At 42.0% G+C, this 22,631-nt stretch overlaps 1 protein-coding gene across 3 annotated transcripts in view; it reads right to left on the bottom strand.

Moving 5' to 3' along the window:
- The window catches only part of ZNF608 (zinc finger protein 608), a 138,789-nt gene extending 118,596 nt beyond the window's left edge, over positions 1-20,193 (bottom strand). For 2 of the 3 annotated variants that reach the window (XR_012125327.1, XR_012125328.1), the window contains exons 1-2: positions 19,566-20,193; positions 17,449-18,535 (exon numbers count right to left, since the gene is read on the bottom strand). Coding sequence is in view for 1 of the 3 variants with exons in the window: in XM_037005248.2 (XP_036861143.1) it covers positions 17,449-18,348 (900 nt within the window). In the remaining 2 variants the exon portion in view is untranslated. The remainder of the gene's footprint in view (positions 1-17,448; positions 18,536-19,565) is intronic. The other variant, XM_037005248.2, reaches the window with a different exon arrangement.
- Between the last annotated feature and the right edge of the window lie 2,438 nt (positions 20,194-22,631).

The following is a 22,631-nucleotide window of genomic DNA, read 5'->3' as shown; positions in this document are numbered from 1 at the left end:
TTTTAAAGAGAATATTTAACCTATATTCTGTTTATAAATAAACAACTTAAAAAGTTTTGTTTTAAATGAGGTGAGGTAAACGCTCCATCTCCTGGCTACAGAATTGAAAATAGCACTTAAAAAGAGGGCATTATAAATCAATCCATACAGGCTTTTATTATTCTATGTGACAATAATTTTGGGGCAAAAAAACAATTGATCTATTTACATGTGAAGGTGTTCTTTAGAAACTAATACAAAGTAATGTGATCAACATAACCACTTTACCATCAATAAAATTCTTCACACCTCTTTAAAGCCCATTATTCCTGTGGATATCAATCTGCCAAGATGCTGAGGACTATAAAATGCGCCAGTAGATTTGCCTGTTCTCATTCTTTAACTTAGGAGTACCACGTTTCTGCAAATATGAAGCCAGAGCCCCACTGCCTGGTTACTAAAATTGTCTAGTGCATGAAAAAGTAGTTTTTCAAGGCAAGTAATATAGCTAAATTTGACCTTTTTCAGCAACCAAGATTTAAACAGTCCTAATACATGCCTATAATCAGGGAGATCAATAACTTTGCTTTAAAAAAAAATCACTAAGAGGGAACAGAGTTAGGGTAAATCTACCTGCAAGGAGAACCGCCCCCAAAACTCAGAACCCAGCACGTTCTCCTAACAGTGGATTATTTGGAGGGAAAGGGGGCACAAACGTCACAGGAAGCCTTCGAATACGTCTACCGCAGCACAGAAGTTCCAGCAGCTCCCGGAGGGTGTGCGCGAGATGTAGTCACAAACGTGGAGGATAAACTTAATGCCCACAAGTGACATCTTTAATGCTGCACTTGTATTTATTAAACCAATTAAGCACCCAATTCGGGTGATTTATTTGGGTTTATAACTTTTGAATATCAAATGAAAGAGAACTTAAGTCTTTGGGGTTTGGGCCAGATATACTTAAGCTATATTTAGAAGTAAATTTGTGTGTATCTGCGTTCTATTAAAACACTGCATGGGACCCTTCCATTAAACTCGGGCAAACATCCTTGTTTTGTTTATTCTAGAAATACTGCAAAATTTATTTGCGTAACCTGAACACATGTAATACATTTTGAGAAATCTTGAAAAGGCTTGTTAAGAGATGGGCGGTGGGGGGAAGGGGCCACACCACAGTTGCTGTGCTTTTGTTCTTTCAAATATACCCAGTATATGGGGCTTTGAGGGAAAAAAAATGCAAATCCTGGAAGTCCTTCCAGAGAGTTGGAAACTCTTCCTCTTAAAGTAAATCCAAAGGCTCAAACAATAAATATTCAAGAGCATTAATTTGTTTCTAGATGTGTGCGTGCAAGTAAAACAGCAGTCATAATGTGGAAATTTCAGTCACATTTTGCAACTAATTGGAAGCAGATTAGAATTCCGCCTCAGGGGAACGTTGTCAAACTAGAAGCTGGAGCAAATGAAGAAAGAGGTGAGGGCGTAGGGAAGAGCTGACAGATTTACAGCGCCCAGGGCTGAAAGCGGGTCCCGGGCGGGGAGGAGGGCGCGCCCCTGGCCCGTGCGCGCCCCCGTCGCCCCCCCGCTCGCAGCGCGCGGCCAAGCCCCCGGGGGCCGGGAGGCCCTCCCCCCGGCACCGCCCCCAGGATAAACCCGCCGGGCGCAGAACTCAGGGGTCCTGATAAGGCAGAAGACCTGCGGGCAGATAAACTGGAGCAGGCGCAAGTCCGGCGGGAAGTGGGTCTCTATTTGTAGGTGGGGGTGGGGAGAGAAAGAGAAAGCAGCTTGTGGAGGATAATACAGCAATGGAGAAATGGAAACAGCTGCTCGCTTTGTACTTCAGGGTCTGGCATCTGCTGCGGCATCATGGGAAAGGCTGGTAAAGGATTTGGGCAAGGAATGTAAATGTAGACAACTGGCCAAATGGGGTTTGATTCAGAAAGGCTTCAATGCAGTAAACTGTTTTAAAATCGTGTTGCCCCCTTGGAGGGGAAGAAGCAAACAATATTACTTAACTCAGATTCCACCTTCAAAGCTGTTCAAAGGTTTAGGAATGTGAGTCGCTTTCCCATCCGTTACTTAGGATGTGCAACTCCATGAGGTTTGGAGGCAGCCTCCATTTGTCAGTGCTCGACTCATCTTCCACAGATACTCATGGAAAAGTCAAACTTAAGTATTTATATATGTCACTTTGGGAAAGAAACTCCCTGTTTACTTCTGAGGTGGCTTCAAAGGACAGTTTCTATTCGTGTGCTAGTTTTCCCCTTGGCTCCAAAGATTCCGTTCTAAGTTCATTTCCATCACAAAAGGATTGGCGAAGAAAACGCAGAGAAACATGTTAACTAAAGTGCTGCCGAGCTAGTCGTAAGCCTATATAACAAAGCACAGATTTGATAGCATTATCCATGTACTGTGGTGAACCATGCACAAATAAGCAGTTCTCCATGAAGAATGAAAACCCGAGGCTTCAACCCTTCCAATTCAAACATTACTGTTGCTTTTAACATAAGCCATCCATAAAATCAGCCAAGGAGGTGACAGGAAATCCAAAAGTAATCTGGTCTGGTTATGCACACTTTGCAAAAAAAAAGTTAGAGATGCTTTCCAACTCATCCGCATGATGGTCTAAGTGAAGAATGGGTAAAACTGTGAAATCTAGGCACAGAAAGAAATGGTACTCTGTACCAAGTGAATTCAAACACCTGCTGGGTATAGTCACCAAAAAAAAAAAAAAAAAAAAAAACATAGCCCCCTCCAGTAAGGGAAAAGCTTGCTAACCTAAGAACAACTTAGACACGACCTTTGAACCTTCAGCGACTCACGCCAAAGACTGGAAAGGGGTACCTAAAGCCGCCAGACGGCCAGATGTGCTTTCCAAAGAAACCAAACCAGTTCTCTCTCATCAAAAGGGCGCACAGTGACTTCTAGGAGTTTATGAAAGTGTGACCAATTGGAATTTTGTTGTCTGTTGCTAACTGAAGCATGTAAAAGAGTCCATTTCTTAAAACATACTACAAACACTTTTTTTTTTTAAATTCAGTGCCACATGACAAAAACCAGAATCGAGTTGAGGAGATCAGTGCAACCAAAGACCACGCTATTATTTCAAACTGTCAGGGGAAAGCAGTAAAATTGCTACCAGGTCTCCTTAAGTTACCCTTCAATAAAAAGAAGCCATCAGGGAAATAAGAGGAAAAGAAAACACATCAAACCCTTAAAAGTCCCTTTAAGTAAAATTATACGTCTGTGGCACCATGCCAGCTGCTCTCTGGTTAACATAATAAGCCAATTCAACAACCTAAATATCTGCTTTCTAAAATCATTATGCACAACACAAAATATAATCAATATATTTTTTAAACTGTAAAAGCCGCATTCACATGATGTTATTGGAATACGCCTAAATGTCTCTGTAGGCACATTTTTCTTAGGACGCTAGCTGACAGTGAGGATTCCCAGGAAGCAAAGAAGCTCAGTGGCTGAGCTAGAATAATCACAGTGAATAATAATCAAAGTGGGGAGGTGGGTGAAGAGAGAGGCCACTTTGAAAAATCAGCAGTAGTATTTATTCATCACTGTAAACCCATTTGTTCTAACAGAAACACCCTTCCCTTTGCGTTCTCTTTTACAACTATGATATATATTTTTACATTTTCACTTAGCATCACTGGGTGTGGGGGTGAAGGGACACTTCCGAATACCAGATGAGAGCTACATTACTTTCAAGGCCCACTGACCTACCAGAATATAAAAAGTATTTGCTTTGTGATCATTGCACTTCTTCAAGCAAAGCCCATAATCTCTTTTTAATACCTTCCCAAAGGTATTTCTAACCAAAATTTAGCAGATATGCAGAACTCAGTTTTAGGAGCCCTGTGCCAATCTTACCGCTTTAAATAGCCTTTGAGCTCTGAAAATAACATTACGAACAGCCCGACTGCTGGCCAATCAACTATGAATAGTTTAACAACCTTTCATTCAGTTGCAAAGGCTTTATTCCAATTGCAAAACCTTTATCTTAAATTAAAAAGAACTTGCAACAGAGAGCAAGTAGTCACTAGTGAAACTTGGGCTGGGAGAGAGAATTGGACACTGAGGGGCTCATTTACTCGGCAGCAGAGCGGAATGTAATGTCAACAGATAACTGTTTTTTTTTTTTGAGTTAAAAAGCCCATACTAATACTCCCAACCCAACATCTATATAGGCTATTATAATATACTGTTACAAGAGACACCAGACCCAAAATGGAGTCACTTATGCTACGCCCAACATTAGCAGACCAAGATTTAATACCTTATCTAATTGCAGTTTCAGCCTCTCTCAGGAATGTAACCTTTAACCAGCTGATCTGAATTAACTGGTCAACACTAGTGAGAAAATCCACCCAAAAGACCCCCTCAATCCCCTTTAGGAAGGCAACCCTGCCAGAAACAATACATTCTTTGCAAGTAAACTTCCTTTTCCCACCCCTTCAGCCTTTAAAAAACCTTCCTTTTCTACAGCTCTTCAGAGTGCCTTTTTATTTGGGATATGTAATGCTACCCAATACATGAATCGTTGAGGAAAACCAATTCAATCTTTAAATTTGCAGAGTCGAATTGTGTTAACAGAGTTGAAGTCAGCGGGGACCCAAAGAGACTTCCAACTGCTTTGGGGTCAAGATACACAGGCATGGTACCTAAGAACCCTTTTGAGTTTTATTTCTTGCCATTCCTGAGGGCCTGGCTAAGTTCCTCTCAGTGTTGAGCTCCGCTATCTTTGCGCCATGTCCCCAGTCTAATTTGATTCCCACAGTTCCCCCAGTGAATTGGAATCTCTCCCCAAATCTGTCACCAGAGTCCACACTGGGAAATGCTGGCAGTTACCAGACTGGGTCCAGAGTTGACTGTGTCCAACTGCAAGAGAAGACTGGATGGTCTGATTTAAGCTGGACTGGGTTCAGTGCAAGGCTTCAGATGAATGAAATTTTGTTTAAATAAAGGCCTTTGCTAATGGGAATCTCAGAACCCAAAAAAGAAAGAAAAGCCACAAAATTGGTGGGCACGGGTCAGGTACATAAAAAGCTCTTAAGAGTCCCTACTACCTAACTCAAAGATCCCTGTGTTTTCAGTAAGTTTGTCAGAGGACAAATCAGACTGGCACTAGGTTACCCAACTTCAAGAAAATTCCCATGCGACAAGATCCACAGTACATCACCACACAGTCCCGACCTGACAGCCCACCCCTCTTAGGTATCAGTTTGCCTGCAAAAGACCCAAAGGCGTGGTAGAAAAAAACCGAGATCCTTTAAAAACCAGAGTTAAGCGTGCCACCTTCTAACACACATGCGTATTTTATGTCTAAGAAACGGTCCCCAAAGCATTTACAAAAAAAGGCAAAATCTTACTAAGTTTGTTTTGTGTCCTGAGAACCTAGCTTGGTAACTATCGGGTTGGGGGCTCCAAAATGTGGCTGGACAGAGAAGTGAGTAGCACATCATTTGCAGCTCGATGTGGCTGGACAGAAATGTAGATTAAATTCATTTATGGCTAGGTTCCTACCAAACTGCTGCCAGCCCTCAGAGGAACTACAATGGCAGTTATGAGGAATGTTCCAATGAGATAAGATCATTTAAAATGTGCACTTAAAAGGGCTCCCAAATCAAACAAATAGACCGGGATACCTAGTTTTACCAGCATGCAGAAGCCTCCAAAGGGCTTCAAAATTCCAAAAGAGCTCCATCGAAACATCTGCCGCAAATGGCTAATGAAAAACTAAAAATATAATAGTACCTAAGAATGTAAAACTGACATAACTCCTACTTCTCCCCTCTGTCCTCTTTCTAGTAATCCTAGTAATCTAGTAATCCTTTTCACCCTACAAATATGATTAAACAGTCACCTTTCACTATAAGGCCACCCTCTCGGAGCTAGGAGCACTCCTCTTCAGGTGCCTTTCACCGCTTGCTCAAAGGCCGAACTGAGGGCCATAATCTAAAAATGTTCTGAACCGAGGAAGGCTCCTCAAAAGTTTTTGCAAACGGATTACCTCTTGAATTGATAAAAAGGCAGAAAATAGGATGAGAAGCCAGTTTAACTAAACCTAAGACCAAAACTGAGCACTCTGAGAAGACTTTGGAATGACAACAGAAATAACATTTGACGTATCAGTGGCCTTCCAGACAGTTCCACATGGAACCTCACAGAACCTCCATGCAGACCCTTCCAGAGTTAAGGGGACTTGGGGATCTTCTGGTGGGCTGCTATGTTACTCCTTTAAATAGCCAAATAAAATTAAAATTGATGAAAAACCTTGCCAAATTCTAGTAGATACCGGAGCTACATTGCTTTAAACCCTACTCAGAGCCTACATATGGGACCCTGGGAAAATTAACAAAAAGGCGACTACGGGTGAGAACTCTTATCTGAGTCACAAGGGAGTTGGAATATTTACTGGTATTTACTGTTTATCACAGCTGAAAAGTGACAAGGTATTTAAAAACTTTTTTTTAGTAGTTGGCCAAATCAGAAGATGATCTCAGAGCCTGATAGGAATTTTTCTTTTTTTAGGCTTTCTCCCCTAAGCTTAAAAAAAAAGGAAAAAAAAGCCTTCTAAAGTCTTTGTGGAAGGATTCCTTAAGCTCTTAAAAGAACTAACCCAAATTTTTTCTTTTCATGTTCTCATGAACTTGGATAATCAGTGAATAAGTGGTACTTTAAGTTCATTGGCTTAATTAAAATAGACATGTCTGCAGTTATCATGAGACTGAATACACGACAGACATACAATTTTTATTATACCTGGTTTAGTCATCAAGTAAGTTCATACTGTCTGTTACAAAATTTTTCAGCCAGAAAATTAACTTGGGAGGATGACTGACTTTGTCTAATAAAAGTTTCATGTATTCTAAACATAATTAAGAACAAATGATTTATATAGACATAAATGAGCCAAGAGTTTCTATGTGAACTTCTTACCCAATACTTTATAAAATTTTTTGGTTATTTGAAACCTTAAAGTTTTGCTAAAGTAAAGTTAAATGATGAATTTAAGTCAAATTCATTCAATATGTAGATCATCTCCAAATAAAATACTGAACCATTACTGAAAGTAGATTAATCCATTTTTGGCTTCCTTTACAGAGGAACTGAAGATATTTAGTTCTGTTAGTAAACATGTTTTATGCCGCACTGAAAAATTTACCATGAGAAAGCTTATGTTTCTAGAAATTATAAAACAAACTTGTCAAGCCACAAGACATATGCACCCATTATGTTTTTCGCAGCACTGTTTACAATAGCCAAGAAATGGAAGCAACCTAAGTGTCCATCAGTAGATGAATGGATAAAGAAGATGTGGTACATATACACAATGGAGTATTATTCAGCCATAAGAAGAAAACAAATCCTACCACTTGCAATAACATGGATGGAGCTAGAGGGTATTGTGCTCAGTGAAATAAGCCAGGTGGAGAAAGACAAGTACCAAATGATTTCACTCTTCTGTGGAGTAATAACAACAAAGCAAAAACTGAAGGAACAAAATAGCAGCAGACTCACAGAACCCATGGATGGACTAACGGTTACCAAAGGGAAAGGGACTGAGGAGGATGGGTGGGGAGGGAGCGACAAGGGGATTAAGGGGCATTTATGATTAGCACACATAATGTAGTTGGGGGCACCGGGAAGGCAGTATAGCACAGAGAAGACAAGTAGTGACTCTATAGCATCTTACTATGCTGATTGCCAGTGACTATAATGGGGTTTGTGGTGGGGACTTGATAAGGGGGAAAATCTAGTAACCACAATGTTGCTCATGTGAAACCTGAGCATAAGATTGTATATCAATGATACCCTAATAAAAAATAAAAAATAAAAAGAAACTTGTCAAGCCACAGAGTGCTAATGTAAGAGTCCACAACTGTTTACTTCCTGTTACTAGAAATTAAGGTTTCTGAAGGTCAAAGATTCTAATATATGTAATTAAAGCAATCAGAAATAAGGGAAACATTTCTGTATGAAGGAAAATAGGATATGCTTTCAGTAAGAAAAGGCAGGAGGAATGGAGATGCATTTTGTTGAGGGGAAAGTAATTATGCCCCAAAGTGAGGCTGGTTGTTTCAGACTGGGAAAGAAGAAACACAAGACAACATCTGAATGGAAACAAGAAAGTTACAGAAAATGTGTGAAATTAAAAAATCTTAGGGAAAAAACTTCATATATAGTCAAGCTGGATGAGAGTGAATGAATCTGTCAGGATTTCAGAACTAAGCCTTAATATCTATAGTGCACTTACGGAGAACTAAAGACTTAATTTTCCCTCATCTGCTTAAAGGACAAGTTTTCTTGGATTACTGGTCTGCTCTTAAGAAGAAATTGTTTAACTGTTTGCATTTGTTTGTTAAGTCTTTGTCAGCATTGTTAAATACATGTTTAACCATATTTCTTCACAGTAACCTATGACCGTTTGACCAACTGTTTTTAAAACCCTTGATATCTTCGACAAACTTCCTAAAATCAAATCCTAAATGAAGTCTTTGACTTAGAACTAACTCTGAGATGTTCCAGAGGGCCCTGGAATATCTAAAGATTTGTTTTCTTGCCTTACAACAAGGGAGATGCTAAACTAATTAAGCTTATTTGATGTTAAATTACATGAGAAACACAGTAAAAAATACTAAGCATGCTTGACATTTATTGGTATAAGTGTTCCACAAATTGTATAAAATTCCGAAAGTCTGATATGTCCCAGTATGTTATCATTGTAATATTTCTACCATTTTAAAATGTTGTGCATCACAGAAATAACCAAATTTCCTTGCCAATTACATTATAATGAATGCTCATCAGATCTTAAATAATGGACATTTTTTTAAGTCTTCTGTCATTTACAGACAACTGTTCTTGCAATAGTGCATCATCTTGAAGGAGATTCATGGAAAAGAGTCTGGCAAACAGGTTTCTGATAACTTTAGGATCATAAAATTGAACTGGGTAGAATTTCTACAACTAATGGGAAAAACTGGATTCAAACAGAACAAAAATTGGTAACATGGGGTTGAATGCACTGAGAAGGAAAATTATAATTTTTATGACTTCTTGTCTGAAACACTGGTGATTCTTAAATGTTTTACTTTTTCATATTTGAGGAAACTTTTTCTTGTAAGCTATTTATGACTTAATAACAAATTGTTAAAGGGTAGCTTTGTAAACAAAGCTGAAACATTTATTTTTTTCTCCCCACCTAATCCCTCCAGAAGTCAGAAACTCTTACATATTCTTTTTATGGCAGAATTGTTAGTTATTCACATAAGTTTAATGGGAATCTATTCGCCTTGAAACAGTACACAGTTGGAAACATTGGTTGCATTACACCAAGACTTTTACTGGAATGTCATATTTGAGAGAGATGTTCAGAGACTCAGATATGAATAGACAATTTTAAAAACCAAGGTTGACTTTATGGAGTAAATTGTAAAACTGGCCTGGTATCTTGCTTACAAGTTTCCAGCCAAAAAAAAAAAGTCTTAGAAAGAGCTTGTGTGGTCAATCACCATTTTTGCTGCCCTTATGTAAATAATCAAGTCAAGTGTAAGGTAAACAAATTAGTTTTACTGTGATTATCTTTGGTAAAAAAAATTGGGAGTATAGTAGAGAGAAAAATTATGGGCCATACCTTTGTCTATATTAAAGTCCAATCCTGTTGCCCTTACGGTTTTGTTACATACCTATAAATGGACTGGGTCCTGATTCTTCTAATATCCTCAAGTATCTGGTTATAATTCTCCAAACCAATGTCTCCAACCTTCACTAAGAACGAAGACTGCCCTTGAATCTCCCTGGACAGGACAAGCAGATCTTCCTCACTACCCAGATGGCAGTCCAACCCCAGGGACTTAAACCTTGGTTATGCATCTCACAGTTGAAGGAGGCTCCACCTGACATCCGGTCCTGTCCACCAGCTACAGACCTCAAAATCAACCTGACCAGGAAGAGAAGCAGCCAGCATTGAGGTAGACAGCTTCCTCCCAAGATGCCAGATCAAGACTTTATAGTTTCACCCCGAACATGAAACACTTTCTTCTTGTCTTTCTCTCCTTTACTCTGGCATTGGCCTGAAGATACAACGCCATCATCTGTACCTCCCAGGCCATTGCTAAGGGTGGTAATCCAAATGACTGACTTGCCATGATGCTCCTGCCTTAGTTTCTCCCAACAAACTCAGCCCCCTCTCTACTGTGTCAGACTCCCTAACCCTGCACCCAGGCAGATCTTGGAGAGAATCTTGCATCCAGGCTATGTGCAGAGACTCACAGGCAATATAACCAGAATAAAACCGCTTGTGTGGTTTTCAGACCCTTAAATTTTACTGGCCTTCAAGGCTGTACCAGGAGGCCCTCATGATTCAAAATGAGCTCCCTCTGGCAGGTCCTAATTTCCCTAGTTAGAAATAAATGTAAGTGAGGGTATGATCAGGTACCTCTCCTTCATTCTTGAAAATATTACAGAATCTGCTGCTAAAGCAATAGGTGTCCAACAAAGATCCTTAAGACCCTCTGGCCAAGACTGCTCATGATGGTAGTACAGCAGTTGATTATCTTTTAGCTGAACAAGGGGGTGTCTGCACTGTAGCCAACACCACCTGCTGCATCAGGATTAACACTTCTGGGGAAATTGAGACTCAGTTACATAAGATAACTGGGCATGCCACTTAACTTTTAAAAAGGTGATTCCTTTACACACCCTTTCTTTGACTTACTGGATTTTGACTAGTCTGGGTCTTGGGTGTCATGGCTTTTGATAGTACACTCCAGTCACTGGGAATTATTCTGCTTATAATAGTCACAGTAACCTCCCTGGAATGCTGTATTCTCTCAAACACTTTGAATGCATGTTTGCAGTCACTAACCACCATGCAAATGATCTCCCTAAGACTGGAACTCCAGAACAAGCATGAACAAAATGACCAAAACACTGTGAGCCTGAAGTCATGACCAGTGAGTCAGTACCAAAGATTCTGCAAAAAAAGAAGAATGTAACCAGTGAATACCACACAAAGGATCAAAAACCCTGTGAGAAACTTCAGAGCAGTAGCTGGGAATGGAACCGGTGGCTTTAATTTTTATCTCATCTCTCAGTTTAGCTGAGAGTCTGATTGTTTAAAAAAAAGAGCCAACAGGCCCAAAATGGAGTTACTAATGCTAAGCCCCACATCAGCAAACCAAGACTTGATACCTAATCTAAGTGCAGTTTCAGCCTCTCTCAGGAATGCGACCTTTAACCAGTTGATCTAGAATTACCTGGTCAGCGCCAGTGAGAAAATCCACCCAGCATACCCTTTCCATCTACCTTAAGAAGGCGACCTTTCCTGAAACAATGCTGTCTGCTAATAAACTTCCTTTTCCCACTCCCTTTCTGCCTTTAAAAACCTTTCCTTTCCAACAGCTCTTCAGAGCTCCTTTCTATTTGCTAGTTGAGATGCTGCCTGATTCATGAATCACTGAATAGACCAATTAGACCTTTAAATTTACTCAGCTGAATTTTGTTGTTTAACAATATACACATGCCCAAGAAATACCAGAGTCACACAGCAGGCAGGATCTCTATATTAGTTATACTAATGACCTATGTCATTCCCCAGGTGGAGATTTTACCCCTTCTCTTTCCCTATCTATAACCTTAAGTGCACAAATTAAGAGGATATTATTCATTGACAACAATCCCAATGAAGAAGGGTTATTTCCACTATGATGTTGCTAAGAAGGAGAACCCAGTACACTTCCTTATTTCTGGCTTCCATGTTCTATAAGAATACTATTACAAGTAATTTAGGAATAAATTGTAATTTAGTATTCAAGCAAAACCCTGTATGTTCAGATCACTGGCAAATTCAGAGTGCTGGCAATCGAAACTATGTTGTGCTGCAGTAATTGCTATGAAAAACTTCCAGAGCTTAGTGTTAAAGAATACAATAACATGATCCTTCCACCTCTTCTACACCTCTAGAGTGTGTTCAACAAGGCAATTACCCTCCATTCCTGCAGCAGAGGGTTTAAACTGCATCCAAACTCAATTATACCCATGATTTTTTAAACATATACTTCAAAAGGCAGGTCTCATCACATTCAAATCACTGAGCACAATCTTTTCCCCCAACTTATAAAAAAAATAGATTTTTATCCCTCTCCCAGGAGACATATCCTCAAGTAGAAACACATTTTTAGCTTTCAGACCCACCTTTTTGCTTTATTAAAACAGAGGGACAAGAGAGCAAATGAGGAAAGACAAAGAGGGACCCCACCTGATGAAGTCCACTCTCCCAAAGGTCATTGCGCCCCCCAGCCCAGGAACTGCAACCATTTGAAAAAACCAGATCGCACACTTGTTAAGAGAAAAAAAAAACACATTATTTTGCTACTTTTAAGAATGCAAAGGAACTAGGAGTAGTAGATTTATGATTTAAGTGCTTGCGGCTAAAATAGCTTTCCAATTATCAAGGGCCTCTTAGGAAGAGCAAGAATGCATTATGTGTTAATGACCACGACTAGGGGTCCCTGCTTCCCTCTTTTGTCAGAACCTAAGCAGATCCTCCCCGCAGCTTCATCATTAACATGTCTGTTTCCTGTCAGCCCACTCAGAGATAATGTCATTTATCTCGGGAAGGCACAAGCCCAGTCATTAGCTTTTATAAAAGACCTCAAAGGCCGGATGATGTTTTTACCCAGGACTCCTTACTAAAACCAGAACCGAGAAGCTGAGCCTCTCAAAGTCAAGGACTCAAAAGTTATCGTTAAAAGAATATTTCCCTCTTTTATCAACAAGCTTAGACTACAGCTCTGAAGGAGAGTAAAGTCTACGCACAGAAAACACCAGTCCACGCTGCCTTCACATACAATTAGATTAACTGATCAAACGCTGACCAGAGTGAGCCTGTGAGAGCCTTTGGCCCCCTCTGCCTCCAGGGGAAAAATTGACAGAATAATTCAGGTACTGACTAAATAGTTAGATCTTTGAAGAACTGACCCCTCATTGTGATTGCCTGCAGGAACTGAATAACCATTATAAAGTGTTCAATGGCTGGGATTCTGGAAATCTTTTAAATAAAAGTGGAACTGGTTAAAATAAATGTAGGAACATGTGTTTTCACAGTGTTGCTCATATTACTGCAATTTCAAGTTTCTATGAAGTACCAGGTGAACTTTTTAAATTAAAAAAACACACACACAGACACAGTCAAAATTGGAGCAAATCTCAGCCATTCAATCCTTGTTTTTTCATGCTGAAAACGAGGAACAGATGGTACTTTCCACGTTGTTTGAATCTGGTTATTGAACACCTCTGTGGTTAGGAAGATTTCTGCTTAGCGCTTTCGGCATACATTTCATTTACTAACTATAAAATGCTGCTTAGGAAAAATAAGTCTTTATAACACTCTAATTAAAACCATCTTGCTGCCAAGCAATTTCACTTGAAGAGCATTCTTAACCTCGTGACATTTGGACAATCAATCCCACCACACCCCCAGTCTTTTTTCCCCCAGACTATTTTCAAAGTTATTAAAAGTTGCTAAACATTATGTATCTCCTTTAGCACAGTTTTGATCAGTTGTGTGTTATTTTTTAAATATTTCTCCAGCTAGCCCAACAGATTTCAATCACTATGCCCAGAACTCCGTAACGGGCCTGGTCACACAAATACTCCAAACTCCTCTGGTTCTCACAGAAAGCTTCTTTGGGGAAAGGGCAGCCCCTCTAGAGCCACCTCAAAAAGCCTGTCACCCTCTGAGGAATCCTATAGAAAAGTAAGGAGCTGGATCAATACTGATTGGGAGCCACCCTTAGTTACCAACGTTTTTAACAGCTAAATCCCTTATGTAGCTTTCAAAACAGTTTGCTGTCTGACAACAATGGACTTTGTTCTTTAATTATAGCAAGTGACCTTTTTGCCCTTTTATTTCACAGTAGATAAACTGCACTCTCTAAGCAGAATTTGCAGGAAGCATTATATGGGGGTTGGGGGGTGGAGGGGAGGCGGCATATCATCCACAAAACTCATTAATCAAAATCTGTTCTTAAACTGCTCACACTCACTTAGAAAATGTGCCAGAATTCCCTAGTGAAGTGTAAAAGGCTCTACAAGAGAATAAAATAATACAATGAATGACATCCTTTATAAATAGGTCCATTTTAGGACCTTAAGGACCAGCTTAATGAAAGCAGTATGATAAGGGAGAAATCTCTTCTCTGAATATGTATTGAGTCCAAACTCCAGGACAGAACTATAAGATCTCCTGTGCCTTGTATGTCTATGTAAGTATCAGGTGTTCTTAAGAATTCTTTTATGTATTTTTTAATTTTCCCATGATCAAATAAACCCACATACTCTATTTAAGCTACTTAGCCAAGCAGGATGGCTGTGTCTGTAAGGTCAAACTGCAGACAGCTAAGGAGGGTACCTGCAGAAGAGCCTACATACAGGCTATTATGCTTCAAAAGAAAGGAGGGGGAAGGTGGAGAAGCAGGTTTTCACAACCCAAAGCCAACCCGTCAAACCTACTTATTCAGACATGTCACTGGTGGCTTAACCACAAAATGGGCCATAGAAATACAGCTCAAACATCTTAGAATTATGGCATGTTTTGATTTTGTTTCACGTATTAAGGGAGTGGCAACTTTTACAACATACTTGTGGTTTCCACATAAAGGAGTCGAACACTCACCAATTTAATTAGGTTTCATAAGGCCCAATTTATCATGTTTTACATGACTCTGTGTAGTGAAGAAACAGAATAAACAGACCAAAAATAGACATTTAAGCATGCTGTGAAAATTAACCAGTGACAGCAAGGCTTATGAATCTCCTGAGAACTTTCCAACCAGGATTTTTTTTTAAAGCACACACACGTGCACACACACACACATACAACATGTTTGGTTTTCTCATCTGGCCCCTTAAGCCACATCTGATTCTGAAAATCATCTTCACTCTTGAGGCACTTAGTCTTCACAAGCCCAGCTCATCAAGAAGGCAGAAATCACAACACTGCAGAAAGCATAAAAAAAATAAATAAAAAAAAAAACCTTTCTCAAAGATGGCTCTGGGTTGAGCTATTCTGTCAGGCAAAGCTTGTCCTGCTCCATCCTGACCTCCGATAGGGCTACCCTATCATCAGGAAGTATTTTCTTAATGTATACAACCACGAGTTAGTGGGATTAGATAGAGTTACCTCCCTGGGTGGCATCTGTGTAAGGGAGTGCCATCTCTGCCTGCCAAGGAAGACAGCATTCTTAGAAGAAGTTGTTCTGGGGTGGGGTGGGGTGGAGCGGAAAGCCTGAAGGTACAGTGTTCGTGAGCCAACGCCCCCACTTAGCAGAATGGCCAGCACTGCAGGTCTCGAGCCCCTCTGGGCCACCCCTGAAGGACCCCTGTGCCACTGCCAGGGCCATGCCGCTGGCGGAGCCGCTCTAAATGCACTGCGCCGTCTCCCCTCCTCCCATCACGACTTGTTTGCGCTTCATTTCTGCAATTCACACGAGCACACCAATACTGCTCTGACGGAAGATGGGTCGCATGTATATGAATCATTTCATTATTCCATTCTTCATCGACTTTCCTCTGTGACTGGAAAGTAAAAAGAACACAAACACTGGAGGGCCGACACCACACTCTAATCTCAGTTGCCATGACAGCAGCCTTTGAGATACTGAAATGTTCCGATTGCCAGCTAAACAAAATTGTTGAATGTGAACATTTGGCTGGAAGATTAAAAGGCTAAGGGGAATGCAAAAGGGCAGTACCTCCCACATTCCAGGCTGCAGCGAATCCAATCAAATGGCTCTGACTCCTTAACCACAGCCATTGTGAGCACTGGATTAGGGCAATTCATCTAGATAGTTAGAGCATATTAGAGCTGCAATTTGAAGACGATTGGCAACAAAAGTAAATGCCCTACTGTACTAAGTAATAAGATTTCAGTATACCTTTTAGCAGAAATTATGTGAAACTACACATTTAAATGTAAGAACTGAAATCTGGGACTTTTAAAACTTCATTTACATCTGTCAAGGTAAAATGCTGTCTGACCAGAGGCATATGAATAAAAGAAGTGTTCAGAGGCTTTCGACAATCGGGGTCTTATCTACACCTTAATGTACCTTCATCAACTTCTAAAATCATAAATTCACAACTTTATTCCTAAACTCCAACTTAAATTTTGCCCAAAAGAACACAAAAGTACAAAGGTTTAAATAGAAAGCAGTGAATAATTTGTACACAGAAATAATGGCTCAAAGACATCATACAATTCTGATCAAGTTAGAAACAGCAAAAACCAAATCATTTAATAAGCGTAATCCCAAACAACCATGCCACAAACCACAGGGAACGAATTTTGTTTCTGCCAGGAACAACCTGTAGAATGGATCTGAAAAGTAATTTTATAAAAACATCATTCAACCCCCAACTCGCTTCCAACCTGCCTGTCTGGACAGAGCACATTCAGTCCACAGCTCAATGCACAGCAATCCCCAGACCAGAAAGTCACAGGCTTCTAGCACAACACAACACAACCCAGGGAACGGTTTTTCAGAAAAGACAGTGTCTACCTAGACTTAAGACAGTGCCAAGGATGAGAGGTCGCATCCAAACCGCCTTGAGACTCATTGACCCCCAGCGGTCAAATGCAACGCATAATTCTAGAATCCTTTGGCTATATTTACACGTTTCAGGAACACCAGTCCTCGGAGTCGCACTTTTTCTTACCAACCTCTCAGAGCTCCCTAGCCAATCCAGAAATCCAAGTGATAACACTCTTCAATCTCCAGCTAAGAACCAGGAGAGGGAACAAGGGTACAGTCCCAGCAGCCACCCGAACCATCCCAGTCTTGGTACAGTCATGAAACCAATGACCCACGGTTGGCGTTTAATTCAGGACCAGTAAGAGGATGTCATCCAAAGGATGATATCCTTTGACAGAACTGTTTTGGCCAGAGTAACGAAAAAGTAAATAGGTGGAGGGTGGTGCATAAATTGGAATCCCAGACATACCTCTCCGGGAGGAATCCTGAACCCTGCACCTAAGGACACATTACTAGGATGTGTAAATTAAAACAGGAGACGGTTCTCCTTAGGGGAGAAACCAGGACAGGCGTCAAGCCGGGTACATGAGAGGGTTTTCAATTAAAAGCACACCGCCACTGGCATGCTGGCCAGGAGCCCCTGTGCAGGGCAAAAGATGCTTAGAGCACACCCAGGCCCTGGCAAGGACCTAGCACCGCAAAGAGCACCACCAGCAAGAGCCAAACACTGCACCCAAGTGAGCGCCCCCATTCCAAACTCTCCCGGACAGGATGCATATGGTGGAAATCGCACAGAACCAGAGGGCACGAATAAGAAGTGGAAGGCACACAGAGGCACACCCCCACCCCCACCCCCGCCCCCGACAAATGCACACAAAGAGGAAAGTGGGAGATCTAGGAAGGCGCTGTATCCTACCTTCTCAGTTTTCAGTTTCTTGATTCGCCTGTGGCTCTCCTCCTCCTCTTCCTTCTTTACCAACATAGAGTTTCCCATGAGCCCTGAATCCGGGGCACTTTTGCTAACTTCCCCTGCAGCTGCGACGCTGCCACTCCCAGCGCCCCCGCAGTGGAAGGGGCTCGCGCCACCTCCATTGCTCTTGGCCCCAAAGCCATAGAGGTGCCCCCCGGAAGGAGCCTGGCTGCCACTGCCATTCTGGTGGCCCTGAAGCAGGTCGTGCTTGTCCTTCCTGGATTTCCCCGCATCCTTATCCCGCTTGGCGCCTCGGCTGCTCTGGCTTTTACCTGGCTTCTCCTCTTTGCTCTTCCCACAGGAGGCCGCCCCCGCGGAGGCAGCGGCGGTGCCGGCGCCGGGGCTGCCGCTGTTTGGGTTGCCGCCGCCGCCGCCGCCGCTCACACTGGGACCCAGCGCTGAATTCATGCCAGCTGCCTCTCCAGGGCGCCCTTGGACTTCCTGCCTCTTGCCCGTGCCGCTGATCTCGGGAATCCCATACAAGGCAGCAGAAGGCAGAGATTTATTAGCATCCTTAGAAGTTTTACTCCTTTTCACTTTTGATTTGCTGGTCTCTTTGTGTGAATTCCCCTGGGGAGCGGAGGGCTGAACAGCAGCAAATTTTAGGCCATCCGCTAAGGCGGCGGTAGCGCCGGCCCCACTGGAGGCCAGACCTCCGCAATCCTTAGAGCTGCTGCTGGTGTTCGTGGAGTTACTCATCTCAAATTTCTGTCTGTCCTTCTCCAAATCAGCGTCCAAATCAATTATTAGATTTCCAACCCCGATTTCCCAATCATCGCCACTGTCATAAGTATCAACTGTATTTGGATCCACACCTTTTCCTGCAGTAGAAATGTTCACTGACATCCTGAAGATGAGCTCTCTAGAATAAAAATCCGATGAACTTTCCTTTGGAGATGAGGGGACATTCGTTTAGCTCCGCTGGGCTTTCTCTTACCGAAAAAAAAAAAAATCTTCTAGTCTTCCTCTTCGTTTTCCTGCCCCAGGAATGTGTCCAGGGATTTTAACACCCTTCAGTCCAGGTCCACTTTTCCTGTGAAGGGGGGAAAAGTCGAATATTTCTTGTCTGGGTGTTACCAGAATAAAAAAACGACTAATATTGGGGACTCAGTAAGGGGTACAAGGAAGAAAGGAGAGTAAGGTGGCTCATGTATTGTCTCCACAGTCCAATTTCAGGTTTAAAGGAAAATAACCAACCCCGAAAAACTTACCCATAACAGTAAGCATCTTACAGTAGCTAAAAACAAAATCCCTTTATCAACAACACAAGGATAACCACTTTTCTAAAGGCTTTAAAATATCTTAAGGATCTCTGAGTCAAGTCCAGAAAGATTTAAAAAAAAAAAGAGTTTAGGATCTTTTTACCAGCACATACATGTGATATCCCGAGCCCAGAAACACAGCCTGAACACTCAGACAAGAGGCAGGAACACGCTTCAAACATCCTTAGATATGTCCTAGATCTTGCAGTTTAAAAGACCAGACCCTGAAAGTTCTCTGAGGCTAGTTTCAGAGAGATGTGGCTAAATTTTCCTTATTTCTAATGTTACTCTTTTCACAAATTGTCTGGACAATCTGTTTTTTGTTCCCAGGAAGGAACAGAAAAAAAAAAGCAGTAAAGCTCCCCCCACTAATATACACATACCCCCCTCCTATTCTGTCTCCCCCAACAGTTCATACAATTTTATTTTTGAAAATACACGTCTTTAAGAGCATTTCTCTATAGGAAAGACAGTGTTAAATAAAAAGCTAAACATCTGCCTTTTGAGGGAAAAAAAAATGACATCTGAACAATTCTACCGTATTCCTAGGTCACAGACTTGCTAAATCTGTTAAATATGGTGCTACTGACTGCACCGGGAAACTGATTAAGACATGCACTTTAAGTGATCTGCGCCAAGGTGGCCTCAATGACCGCAAATGAGTGTGTGTTTGACAAAGATCAGTTAAAACGGTTTTTAAAGGGATCAACCTCTTTTTAACAGTTGTCAAGAAAAAAAATAAATACACTCACACATACACACACACACACACACACACACACACAGAGAGACATTGCTTACCTTTAATCCTTTATCATTTTTTTAATTAGGCCAGCAAATCAAAATGCCTTTCCCACGCCACTCGGCAAACAAGCCTGTGCCTCATTTTACTTAAACACCAAATGATCAAGAAGGAAGAAACCAAATAACACATCTCGGCCCGAATAATCACTCGGTAACATTATTCCACCTCCCCACCCCCATTTTGGCAAGCGGAGCAGGAGTCCTTTTCTCCTTAAAAAAAAAAAGTGTCACTGTACAGCTGGAAGATGTTTCACATTCACAACAGAAGCACCAAAGGGTTTTTTTTTCCCCCTCTAAACAAGCATCGAGAGTAATAGTTTTTCTTAAAAAAAGAGAGAGAGAGAGACAGAGCTTAGAGAAAAAAGTTTTCCCAACTTCTCATTCCGCCTTCTGTTCCAGACTTCAGAGTCAGCGTGATCAGTAAGTAAGGATCCCAGGTAGCAAGCCTACAGGGCGTCCGCTAGTAACAGGACAGAGTGTGCGAACATCGGGGTAAATTAGTGAAAGGGAAGGGAGAAGAAGAAGAAACGACTGAAAATCTGGGCTGGATTCCGCCTGTGCGTCGGGAAGTGGCATTTTTCCGCCCGTCCTAACAGATTTGATTTCTTGAACTAACTTAAGAGGGAAGGAGGGGTGAGAAGGAGGAGGAAGACAGGGTGGGATGAGAAGCCGGGCGGGAGGGGCAACGGGAAGGTGCGGAGGGGGAGGGGAGCTGAGGATTCGGCGACCGATCAGCCGGTCGCAACGGCCGCCGCTTGGGGCGGGGGGCGTTGTGGTTGGGGGTGGGGGTGGGGGAAATAACGGCGTTTACATTTGGTCCCGTCTTCGAAACCTAAAGGATGTGATGTTTTCCTGTTTCATGTTGTTTTAAGAAAAAGGAACCGAGTTCTTAGTATAGTCCCCGAGTGGGGAGGGGGGAGGGAAGGGATCCGCTGTCGCTCAAGCCAATCAGTCATGTGGTAATTCGATAATTAGAGTCAGAAAAAGATTTTTTTTTAAGGCGACCTTTTTCGGGGCAGTTTTCCCCATTGATAGTCGCAGCAAACGGTGCGTCGCCCTTTTATTTATTTTTCTCTCCTCCTCCGCTCTCGCTCACCCCTGTGTTTAGTCAGATGGCCCCGGAGTTTGGCTTAGTATTTTTAATTAGCTGGCATTTGGAAGCTAAAAGCAGTAATGAATTGTTGGTGGATTGGAAGTGGAGAGTCGCTTTGCTGGAAACGTCGGGGCTGGGAGAGGGGGATGGGCGAGTTAGCAACAGCCCATCTAAAAGGAGCGATTTTGTTACAGTGCAAGCCTTTCACATCACGTGAGGATCAAGGGCTCAATTGGCTGTCGTGAGAACAAAAATGGTGACAAGCGTATCAAGAAAATACTGATCTGGTCTTTAAAAAAAAAAGCTGAGGGTCTCTCCCCTCCCCCCGCACACTCTCCCCCCCACCCACCCGCCGCCGCCTCCTTCCCCCCGCAAGTGGGCGCAGCTACAAGTTATGAATGTGAAACATTTCTCGCAGATCTAGGCTCTCGGAAGTTCGGAAAGAGTGAAATGTAATGAGCCCAAGAGCAAAGCAGATGTTTTAAAGAAACACCTTATAAACCTTTCCTCAACTTATCTCCAATTTGTCGGCTCTCTCAAGGGGGCAGGGATGGGGACGCCTAGGCGAGGGAGGAGGGCACCTCCAAGCTACTTGGGTTTTAGGGAGCCCCTCATGTCTTAAACAAAGAAAAACATTTTGCTAGCTCCCAAGCCAGGTCCTGTAATAAACACACCATTGTTACTATTTGTGAGCTGGTTTGGGTGGGGTGGGGCTTTTTTTTTTCCTCTCTCTTAATGGTGTTTTTAATGGTCGCTTTTTTAAGGCGGTGGAAAATGGTAATTATAACCATTACATGTAATGGGAGACTATTCCCTTGTTTAATATTAAATTATTGGGCACTAGGAGGTGACAGGAGACAGAAATCGGCTTGTTCTACCCTTGCCCCCATTTTCCTGGCTCGGTTTGGAAGAGGGTCTTGCCCAGCTAGGATAAGAGGGCGTGAGGTGAGCTAGAGAATGGACACTATAGATCAGTATATGTAACTGTGTCACTTCTATTCTCCTTGGGTTAGAGCCCAAAAGGTATTTCACTCTAAGTTACCCCGAGTGCCCCGTCAAGCTTAATTTGTGTGAAGTTACAAATGCTTCACCCTCCGCTGAATAAAATTCACCCTTCTCGGGTTGTTGTTCTCAATGCAAAAGCCAAACCCTGTAAACTAGTTCCTCATTTCAATGCATAAAACTCGCACATTCCCCTGCATGAAGTCCCCCCTAAGTGCTATATAGAGACACACCACGCAACCGTACTTACGGTCTGTATTGGATCGAGTTGACCTTTTCCTTCTAACTGCATTGAATGTGTTTGGTTGCAGCCGCTTTATTTTGGAAATTATAATCTCTTCAACAAATTTATTATTAAAGAAGATGGACCATCAAATGTCACAGACCGTCCTGTGTTTTTTTTTAATAAAAGCAAAGATTAAAATAAAAAAAAGAAAACAAAAATCTCCCTGGTGCACACACACAGCTTGTTCTGCAACACTGAAATCAGGACTGAAGCCCAACACACACATACACACACACACACACAGGGGGAGTGGAGCAAAAGGAGCTCTCAGCTTCTATACCTGAAAGGGACTTTTCTTTGTTCCCATTGCCCTTTCGCATTGGACCAATCAGAGAGCAGCTTTTATGAAACTGGGCTCTTTCATTGGTTAACTGCTTTCTCTTGGCTACTGTAGGGGGTTGAGATACACACACGTATAAAGCACACACTGAGAGCGGGTGGGGGTGCGGTGGGGGGTGGTTGTGGAGACAAAGCGTTTTATTTTCCAACCAGATTGGGGTTGAGGAACCTCCTGCAGTAAGAAGGAGGAAAAAAAGATGGTGCGCCCGTTTCAATTACTACATCATTCACATAAAACACTTATTTATTAAAACAAATCTCAAACAGGCTGCGAGGAGAGGATGTCGGTAAATACAAGTTTGACTGTGTTATCTTGGGGGAAATAATGTATGTGATCGCTCGG

This window comes from Manis javanica, chromosome 14, assembly GCF_040802235.1.
Source record: "Manis javanica isolate MJ-LG chromosome 14, MJ_LKY, whole genome shotgun sequence".
Classification (NCBI taxonomy): Eukaryota; Metazoa; Chordata; class Mammalia; order Pholidota; family Manidae; genus Manis; species Manis javanica.
Note: the sequence above shows the minus strand (reverse complement) of the source record. Positions and strands in the feature narration are given on the sequence as shown.